Source organism: Pundamilia nyererei, unplaced genomic scaffold, assembly GCF_000239375.1.
Source record: "Pundamilia nyererei isolate P.nyererei 1_Seehausen unplaced genomic scaffold, PunNye1.0 scaffold00152, whole genome shotgun sequence".
Classification (NCBI taxonomy): domain Eukaryota; kingdom Metazoa; phylum Chordata; class Actinopteri; order Cichliformes; family Cichlidae; genus Pundamilia; species Pundamilia nyererei.
Window position 1 is genome coordinate 1349074 of NW_005187553.1, and position 9581 is coordinate 1358654.

Genomic DNA, 9581 nt, shown 5'->3' on the forward strand with positions numbered 1-9581 from the left:
AAGGAAACAAAACTGACTCGGAACTGATGTTCGAAGTCACAGTTTCATACCGAACAGCCATTTAGGATACACTCGAAGAATACGGGTGGTGTTGTGATAGCGTACGTTTCTTGTCAGCGGCGCTTGCTTCGCAACTGTTTGTGGTAATCGCAAATATGTCGATATTTACGCCAACGAATCAAATCCGGCTGACCAACGTAGCGGTGGTGAGGATGAAGAAAGGCGGGAAGCGATTTGAAATCGCCTGTTACAAGAACAAAGTTATGAGCTGGAGATCAGGAGCGTGAGTACCAGGAGATGTTAACGCCTCCTGTGCCTGACTGCTGTTTTACTTCGTTGTTGCTAGAGGAAACTTTGACAATTCATTTCTCTTCCACTTTAAATCCTCTCGATGGTCGTTACATGCTAAATCAGCCAAAAATGCTCCAACACGTCATGTTTTCATTACAGAGAGAAGGACCTGGACGAGGTTTTGCAGACGCACTCTGTTTTCGTCAATGTTTCCAAAGGCCAGGTGGCGAAGAAGGATGACTTAACCAAAGCTTTTGGGACTGACGACCTTACAGAAATCTGTAAACAGGTATAAAACATCCCCATACGTACACATTGTAAGCACAAGCCATGCCATTTACTGCATGTAGGCTTGGTTGTTTTGTTTTTTCTCCTGAAGATCTTGGCCAAAGGAGAGCTCCAGGTGTCAGACAAAGAGAGGCAGACTCAGCTGGAGACCATGTTCCGGGATATAGCTACTATTGTGGCAGAGAAGTGCGTCAACCCTGAAACCAAGAGGCCGTACACAGTCAGTCTGATTGAGCGGGCCATGAAGGACATCCACTACTCTGTCAAGCCCAACAAGAGCACAAAGCAGCAGGTGAGGAGGATACCATGTGTTTCCCTTTCTTGTGTTGTGTTAGTAAATGGGCTGGTTCTTATTTAGCATCTTTCTACTTTACCTGAGCACTCAAAGCCCTTTAAGCAGATATCTGGGGAGCTCAGAGTAGAGGTGCTGCTCGTTCATGTCAAAAGAGCCAGTTTAGATGGTTTGGTCATCTCAGGCCTGCTGGGCACCTCTATTTAGAGGTTTTCTGGGTATGTATGTATGTATGGAGACCCTGTGGGGGGATGCAGAACCTGCTGCAGAGCTTAAATTTCTTATCTGGCCTGAGAGCACCTCAGGATCTCCCAGGAGGAACTGGAGGCTTAACATGGAGCCAACAGCAACTTCAGATGGAAAATAGTGCACGAATGGGTGTATTTTCCTTTAAAGTCATTAAAAATCATGTTAAATATATTTTAAAAAAATTCTAATTCATCCATCCATTTTCTTTAAAACTGGTTATATATACGGGTCTTGAGAGAGGTGGCTGGCGTCTACTCCATAGCACTAGGGCATTAGGGCATCCTGGCTAACACAGACAGACAACCTCAGGCTCTCATATTCACCTACTGCCAATTTTGAATCACCAGTTCCTCTGATAGTCCAAAGACTACGAGATGAATCTAGAGCACTTGGAGAAAACCCACACAGACACAGGAAGAACAAGCAGACCCCACTAGAAAGTTCAAGCCAGGAAGCTTCATATTTTTTCAGTAGTTTGAGTTTTGTGTCTAAAACAAATAAATAGACGAGAGTGAATTCAAAGTCTTTTGCCAGTGACAAGTAAACAAAGAGCAACTAAATGTTTGAAGCTCGGTGATCACACATACTCTGCCCCTCTGACTTCAGTTTGTTGGTGTGGAAGTTGTTGCAGTTATAATCTGTGTATTTCAGGCCTTCTCTGCAGTGAATGATGATGCTTTTTTACATCATTGATAAACAGATGTGTGCTGTTGTTTTCAGGCCCTGGAGGTGATTCGGCAGCTGAAGGAGAGCATGGAGATCCAGAGAGCCCACATGAGGCTGCGGTTGGTGCTGCCAGCCAAAGAGGCCAAGAGGCTGAAGGAGAAGCTGAAACCGCTCCTGCAGGTCGTGGAGAGTGAGGATTTTGATGAGGAGCTGGAAATGGTGAGCAGCGTTTAATGGTATTTGTGGTTGTGACTGAATAATCTCTACTTTCATTCAATAATATGAACAATTCCATGAAGCTCCGCAGATCAGCTTTGTGTTTTTTAAACTGAAATTTTGTCTCTTACCATATTATAATGTAAAGCCAATATTATTATCCCTTTATTACTCTTTATTTTTCCCGGGTGTGCGTCTGTCAGGTGTGTCTGGTGGATCCCGGCTGCTTCAGGGAGATCGATGAGCTGATCCGCTGTGAGACTAGAGGCCGAGGCTCTCTGGAGGTTCTCAGTCTCAAGGATGTGGAGGAGGGAGATGAGAAACTATAGTAACCCTGCCCGTCAGAACTCTGCACCTTATCCACACTAACACGCTTCATTAGGGCACACAGACTGCAAACTCATGAAAAAAAATCTATGTTTATGGTCTGATTTATCACAATTTCAGCCACTTTCACCCTGTAAGGATTAATTTGACTGAAAGAAGTTATAATTTGCTGAGTGGAATATATTTTGAAAGCAGGTTTGAGAATTTATGCCTGAACTTTAAAGTCGGTGCTTATTTCTGATGTTTTCTCTTTTATTTATTCACTTTTTTTTAAGTCGATTACTAATTTAGCAGAACGTCTACACAAAGTCGTGTGCCATGTAGTCGCGCTCAGTATCCCATCCTATTATCTGTGGATCATTTCTTTATCCTGGTAAATTCTATTTTATTATAATAAGTTTGGTCTGTAATAAACACTATACAAAATATTATCTCTTGGGGGATTTTTCTCATATACGCTGCTTTGCAGAGGCGGCGCAGTGGTGCAGTGGTTCGCACTGTCTACTCACAGCAACAGGGTTCCTGCTGCCTTTTTCCTAATGACAGCTGGGAGGGGCTCCAGGCCCCCAAGACCCAGAATTAGTAAAGCAATTAAGAGGATGGATAGTAAACCAGCACAGGGTAATGACAAATTCACCTCCATTTTATTCTTTAAGAAAAAAAATAATGTACAGAATTCCATGGAATATCCTGTTTATCTTAAAGGTGTTCAGAAAGGTGACAATACAGCATTTATAAATATCATTAGTAGAAGAAACTATAAAGTAAAAGTGAGATGCAGCCCAAAGAGTGATGCAACTGTTGCTGTTTTTTTTAAATCAGAAATCAAATAAAAGAAATACAGCTGAGAAATCAGATCCTCGTTCACACATGAATATCAGAGACTGTCAAATTCAGAATGAGCATATTTTCCACAGTTTTCCTTTCTCACATGCAGCACACACAGGAAACGGTTCACTTCTGCTTGTTGGATTATAATCTGTGCTTTTGGCACATCGGCTTAATCCGATATAACGCAGACTTTTTCCTGTCCAGCAGCGTCACACGTTTGAGCTCTCGTATGCACTCCTGCTGGGTGAGGTTGTAGCACCTGATGTGGTGCTGGTAAGCTTTAATCCGTGCAATGATATCCAGATGCTGGCGTTCTTCTAGAAGACTGTAATTCATGCTTGTTTCTCACTGCTTATTGTGTGAGTAGGATGAGTACGTTTATGGTCTTATTCGCCACTGGGCCACAAATATTCATCTATTCAGAGACTCTGGCTTTATTTCCATCAAACATTTTCAAAAGACTGAAAAACTGATGGTTATATGATTTTTAAATTGCCCCTCACACCTCTTCATCTGCTCAGTGGCATAACTAGTTAAAAGAAAAAAAGTCAAACAACTTTATTAAAACATGTTTCTGAATAATTTGCAGTGCTTTTCTGTGTCCAACAGTTCGGTCCATGTAAAGTTGTATTGCTTTATTTACACAGTAAAATGTATTTGTGCGATAAGTTTTAGGATCGTTATTATCGGTCAGAATAGGTAATTTCATCAAGTAATGCAACAGACACCCAAAAGTATCACTTGAAAGTAATTTAAACTGTATAACAGTACTGCATTATGAACAGTTTGCTATCTTCACTGGAGGTGAAAACACTGCAAAGCAACATGCAAAGTTAAAGTCCTGCCCACATCCCTATCAGTGAAACTAGCCCCATGATAAATGACTTTCCAGTGCTGTGTTCATTACTTTTAAGCCAGTGCATCATTACCTAACCTGCAGCCACAAGTTTTCTTCAGCTCTTTGCTGATTTTCCAGTTTAATCCCTCACGCTCGGTTAAATATTGCATCACAGTCCTCTCATATAGGCTCTGATCTGCGTTCGTACTGGCTGTGTGTGAACGTAGTCCTGTTGATCCTGCTCAGTGGGTGACTGGCCTCCTCCTCTAGATTTGGGTACCTGCTGTCTGAAGTCTGCTCCTCCTGCCTCTGAGCAGTTGGGCATCTGGTGGTAAGAAACACCCCACCGGCAAGCATCAAGCCAAAAGAGATCCATCCAAGGTAGAGAGCAGGTCCCCAGTCCCTTTGTAGACCCACAGCACCCTCCAGTGGCTGACTGGTGTGGTGGCACGTCCAAGCTATGGGAACCAACAGTATGATCCCTGACAAAACAAAGAGACTACCAGAAAACACTTTGATCTGGCCTCGCTGAGGGAACCACACCATCCCCACTGTTCCGATCACTGAAGCAAAAGCCCCAGCGCCAATGGCTGCCAAAATCAGGGCTCTCCACGTCCGAAAACTTCCAGAAAGAGACATGAGAGACCGGTAAAAGGAGCAATGCAGGCTGCCATCGTGGGCCAAATCCCAGTGATCCCATTCCAACCACACCCCGTCCCAGTAAGCAGGCAGAGTAGCTGTGGTGTTGTCCACGGTGCCGCTTACTTTCCACAAGGCTAGGCAGCGTGTCAGAATGGCACATAGCCACCCGATGGCGCCGAGGCCGAGGGCAGCGAGCTCCAGCTTCTGCTCCAGCTTCTGCTTCATGCCGGGTCCTCCTCTTCACTGCAGACCTGCCTGTGTAACCAGAAACAGCTGGCTGCAGAGCACAGTGGGGTGGGGTGTTATTTTAACGTGCATGTGCATGTGTGAGGCAGAGATCATTTGCTTGTGCGCCTGTTTGTTTTGCATGCCGTGTTCAGAGAGAGGAAACCAGTTCTTTGGTATTCTTGAAAAGAAGGCACCGCGTGTCTACGGCTGGGTGGAGGAGGGAAATCCCTGTTTGCCCTACCATGGTTTCAAAACAATCGCTTTCTCGCAGTTTCTCAGCAGAGGGGGAAAACAAAGCTTCTACTGTGCGCTCATGTTTAGCCACTGGCCTGTGTTTCTGGGAAGTAACTTGATCTAAAGAGCCACAAATTCTTGCTGATTCTGAGATTTCTCCCAACAGGTTACTAAATCTCTGTGGCAGTAAGAAAAGTGACAGCAAATATTGATTCAAATGACGCACGGTTACTCTGCAGTCTTTATTCTGAATACTAAGAAACAAGTCACAATCACAAAAGCTTTCAGCGTAGAAAACATTCTCTGTTTAAGTTCACAAAAACTTCAGACTAAACTACACGAACGCATGCACGTTAAGCTGAAAACACAATTACTTTTACAATTACTTCCAAATACTTTGAACATGTCATGGTTGTTGGTGATGGTGTAAATATTTCTACTGGGATTTTCACACACAGTCATCTTCAGGGTTTACAGAGAGTGATCTGTATCCAGTGAGCATTAGTCTTGCGATGTCAGAGGGCAGAGGCAAAGACTCCTTCGAGCTGATAGGAAGGCAACAGTAACTCAAATAACAACTTGTTACAGCCAAGGAATGCAGAAGAGCATCTGGGAAAATATAAAACATGTTGAACTTGAAGCAGATTGGCTACAGCAGAGGACCTGTCCTGGAGAGCGTCATTCCCATCAGCTAAGAACAGGAAAATGAGGTTACAAGTTGCAAAGGCTCACCAGAGTTAAGCTTTTCTGAGGAGTATCATTTGGACCAGCTTTGACAGGGTCAGAGAGTAGCGTGAACATGAAAACATGGATCCATCCTGCCTGATACTGAATATGCTTCAGTATTCGAGTGGTAGTGTAGTGGCACTTGGCCCCTTCACAACAGCTGATCATTGATTAAATGCCTCAGCCTGTCTCAGTACTATTGCTGTCACTCTCTGTCCCTGTGTGACCACAATATACCCATCTTCTGATAGCTTTCAGCAGAATAATGTCCCCTGTCATAAAGCTTCAAGAAACAAGTTCATTTTCTGATTATTACGGGTACAATAAGTTCACCAGATCTCAATCCAATAGAGCACCTTTGGGAAACAGTGGAACAGGAGGCTGCTATCGATGATGTGCAGCTGACAAATCTGCAGCAACTGTGTAATGATGTTTTATCAACACATTCAAAATCTCTGAGGGATGTTTCCAGCACCTTGTTGGATCTATGCCATGAATAATTAAGGCAATTCTGAAGGCCAAGGTGGGAGGGGGGGCTGTTACTAGCAGGGCATGGTGAGTGCATGATAAACATTTCCGCTCTGATGGGATGGGTCTTTTATAGGATGACAACGATGCTCCCATCCATAGCTCAAGAGAGGTTTTTGAGTGATTTGATGGGTGTGAAATATGTGTTCATTCTGTGCAATTATGGTCACAATCACTAACTGAATGTGGGGACTGATAGCACTCTCACAATCAGCAGTACTCCAGAACTGGATACAACTACAAATATGTGTGTTTGTCTCACTGAATGGCAACTTTCAAGAGTTTTTCTCTTGATTGTTTTTTTTTTTGTGTGTGTGTGTGTCTCTAATAAAGTTAAATTTAAAACTTATAGACATCAGACTGCTACACAAAACAGACGCATAAGAAATATGAATGTTCACTATTTTGTAGCCACACAGTACAACACATGCAGACTGGACAAGCCTGGGACTGAACCACTGACCTTCTGAGCAGTCACTGACCAACTCTGACACCTAAGCCAGATTCAACAGACACCTTCTTTGAGGTAGAGGTGAGAGTTGGGCAAGGAGTGAGGTGTGAAGCAAATGCACTACCTCTACTGGTGCAACCTTGTGCCACTTCAAAATATCTAGAAAAAAAGAAAAGATTTATGTGGTTCAAACAAACTAAGTAAGTAAAATTTTCATACTTTTAAAGATGATTTCCATATGATCAAACATGTATGATTTGACACTAAGACATAAATTATCTAATTATTTTACTTTACTGCCAGAATAGATGGTTATCTTAACAATTGCTTCCATCTTTGAATTATTAAATGGCTAATAGGTTTTATCCAAAGAGTTCAAGACTGCAAGTTCAAGGTATTTATTCTAAAGTGATAACATGTTGGTAATGTATTTTATTCACTCAGACACACCCTGACATGTGTGTCTTCAATCTTATCTTCACACATAGTTCTTGATGGCGTAACTGCTACGTGTGGGTGTCTTGGCCAGTGTGTACCCACTAGAGGGGAACCTGTCTCTATGGGGTGGAGAGCTTGTGCACAAAATGGCTCCCCCACAGAACAACAGCCCAGATGTCACAAAACCTATGTATATGGCTGCTCCAAGCTCTCTCTTCATCACCTCAGGGACTCGAGGGTTGTGGAAATCCCTGATGATGGAGTTGGCTGTCCAAGAAACAGGAACTATAGAGGTGAGAGCTGCCAGGCAGAAGATGGCCCCAGAGCTCATCACCACCCTAGCTTTGATTTGTGGGTGGCCCAGGCAGTTGGTGCAGCGCGCCCCCAGAAGAAAGATAAGGAACGCCAGACATCCCAAAACCAGGCTGATGCAAATAAGGCCACGGGCTGCTTGGAGGTCTGGAGACAGGTCCAGAAGAGCATCGTAGAGCTTACACTGCATCTGACCTGTGTATTCACTGACACAGGTCATCCACAAACCCTCCCAGAACACCTGCATAACCACCAGATGAGTGCCAATGAATGCTGTCACCTTCCACATGGGCAGAGCACAGATCAGAATGGTCCCAGCGACACCGGTCATTGACAGGCTGATGCCAAGCTCCTGCAGACCCATGGAGAACTGCAGGAAACACAGAAGGTTGACAAGAATGAGAAGCTTCGTTTTTATTTGGAATAGATGTTTGCAACATTCTGTCATGTAACATGTACTCATGTAGATGAGGATCATCATACAGATACAGCTTTTAAATTTAAATTATGACCACTTGGAAACTGAAGAAATATGAAGCATTGTATGAAGTTTAAATTTCAAGTTATTTTCTCAAACATTTGAGTTAACAAGTCAAGATTCTGAGAGAGCTGACTTGGAATTTTGAGAGAATTTTTTAAATTAAGGCAAAAAAGCTCTTTTGTATAACAAAAAAATACATAATTTTTTAAGTTATTCATTTTCTACTGGCAAAAACAAGCTTCCACGGTTTCCTGTGTCTTTTATCCGAAAATCATTTTGGGGTTTTCTGGCCTTCTGGCTCACAGTCCACTAGATGGCAGTATTTCACTAAAGACGAACAAACATCTGTTAAGATGATTGCAGTCGACAGACTGTTTCTTGGACTATGATCTATCATCTTATAAATAGCTGTTTCACAATGAACAGGTTCAGAATTCGAGTTGTCACTGCTGAGTTAGTAATAACCTTATTTAAAAAACAAAATGCGCTACGTCTGCTCTCTTTCTTTCCCCTTGCCCCAAACCAGTCACACCCGATTAATGCCCCACCCTGAGCCTGGTTCTGCTGTTCTCCCTTCCTGTTTCAAGGGAATTTCTCCTTCACCTAGGGGGTTACAGTGTTTTTGCGCTACAATATACAAACTGCTGTTGTGAGTTTGCGCTATATAAGTAAAATTGAGTTAGTATAAAATTTAATTCGATCGGAATCTTTATGGGATGTTGGAGAAGCTGATATCACCTTTTTGATCTTTTTTTTAATCTGTGGTGCACATATTTACAACTGAATTTTCTTTAATGTTAAACAATGAGCTGTTAGCGCCCCACACTGCATTGGGTCTGTTAGTAAACTGATAATAAAGTCTATTGATACTAATAGCTATCTTTATTCCTCCGCTGTATCCATATAACCGGAAACAGCCATTCGGGGGGTGGGCTGTGACCATAAACAACAGAGAAAGATAGGAACAGCAGTGAGAGGTGTTGTTTTGACCATCATTTGCTATTCACACACTTCCTGAACATCTAGTGATTCGACCCCGCCCACTGTCAGATCAGCAGCCTGATAACATGAGAAAACACTCCTTTTAGACAGGTGCGGCTGAGCACAAACAACATAGGCATTTTAAAGGAAAATCAGTTAAAAGTTATTTTTTTATTCTGAGAAGAGAAATACACACAGTGGCACCAGTTTCAACACACGGAAACAGGTTTACACCATTTCAGATAATACCTTTGAATTTTTGCGGTGCTGAGCAAACGCAGCATGACACAGTGTGATGAATGAAACCACTGAGGGTAAGTCATGGGTTACTAAACTCATCAGCCAACAGCGTTGTTGGTCCCTGAGTCACCATTTTTTGTTACTTGAGTAGTCGGTACTGGTAAGTACCGGACAAACAGGTTCTCTCCGTGTTTTTTTCACATCACTCCCAGGCCCCTTTTTCAAAAGTATGTAAACAAATATCATCAGAGTAAACAAACACAGAAGCAGAATTATTGTATTATTATTATTATTATTATTATTATTATTATTATTATTATTA

The 9581-nt window shown here is 42.6% G+C and overlaps 3 protein-coding genes across 4 annotated transcripts in view; 1 reads left to right on the forward strand and 2 right to left on the reverse strand.

Moving 5' to 3' along the window:
- Window positions 1-35: 35 nt before the first annotated feature.
- LOC102210364 (ribosome maturation protein SBDS) lies at window positions 36-2755 on the forward strand. Its single transcript, XM_005745024.1, has 5 exons — window positions 36-283; window positions 451-580; window positions 671-871; window positions 1841-2005; window positions 2206-2755. Exons 1-5 carry the CDS (start codon window positions 156-158, stop codon window positions 2329-2331), a joined length of 750 nt encoding a protein of 249 aa, XP_005745081.1. The 5' UTR covers window positions 36-155; the 3' UTR covers window positions 2332-2755.
- A 70-nt stretch (window positions 2756-2825) lies between these two features.
- Window positions 2826-4888, reverse strand: LOC102210664 (claudin-4-like). Its single transcript, XM_005745025.1, has one exon. The coding sequence runs from the start codon at window positions 4863-4865 to the stop codon at window positions 4179-4181; it is 687 nt and encodes a 228-aa protein (XP_005745082.1). The 5' UTR covers window positions 4866-4888; the 3' UTR covers window positions 2826-4178.
- A 2397-nt stretch (window positions 4889-7285) lies between these two features.
- cldnj (claudin j) overlaps window positions 7286-9581 on the reverse strand; it is a 16028-nt gene continuing 13732 nt past the window's right edge. The window contains exons 1-2 of one of the 2 annotated variants that reach the window (XM_005745031.1): window positions 9216-9234; window positions 7286-7927 (exon numbers count right to left, since the gene is read on the reverse strand). In XM_005745031.1, the coding sequence (XP_005745088.1) occupies window positions 7286-7921 (636 nt within the window). In that variant the 5' untranslated portion in view covers window positions 7922-7927; window positions 9216-9234. Of the gene's footprint in view, window positions 7928-9215; window positions 9235-9581 lie in introns of those variants that run through there. The other variant, XM_005745030.1, reaches the window with a different exon arrangement.

Excerpts from the sequence above, each read along its gene's own strand:
- LOC102210364 (XM_005745024.1), top strand. The coding sequence starts at position 156 with ATGTCGATATTTACGCCAACGAATCAAATCCGGCTGACCAACGTAGCG. Across the intron at positions 581-670 it reads TTACAGAAATCTGTAAACAG|ATCTTGGCCAAAGGAGAGCT; the intron begins GTATAAAACATC and ends TTTCTCCTGAAG. Across the intron at positions 2,006-2,205 it reads TTGATGAGGAGCTGGAAATG|GTGTGTCTGGTGGATCCCGG; the intron begins GTGAGCAGCGTT and ends TGCGTCTGTCAG.
- LOC102210664 (XM_005745025.1), bottom strand. The coding sequence starts at position 4,865 with ATGAAGCAGAAGCTGGAGCAGAAGCTGGAGCTCGCTGCCCTCGGCCTC.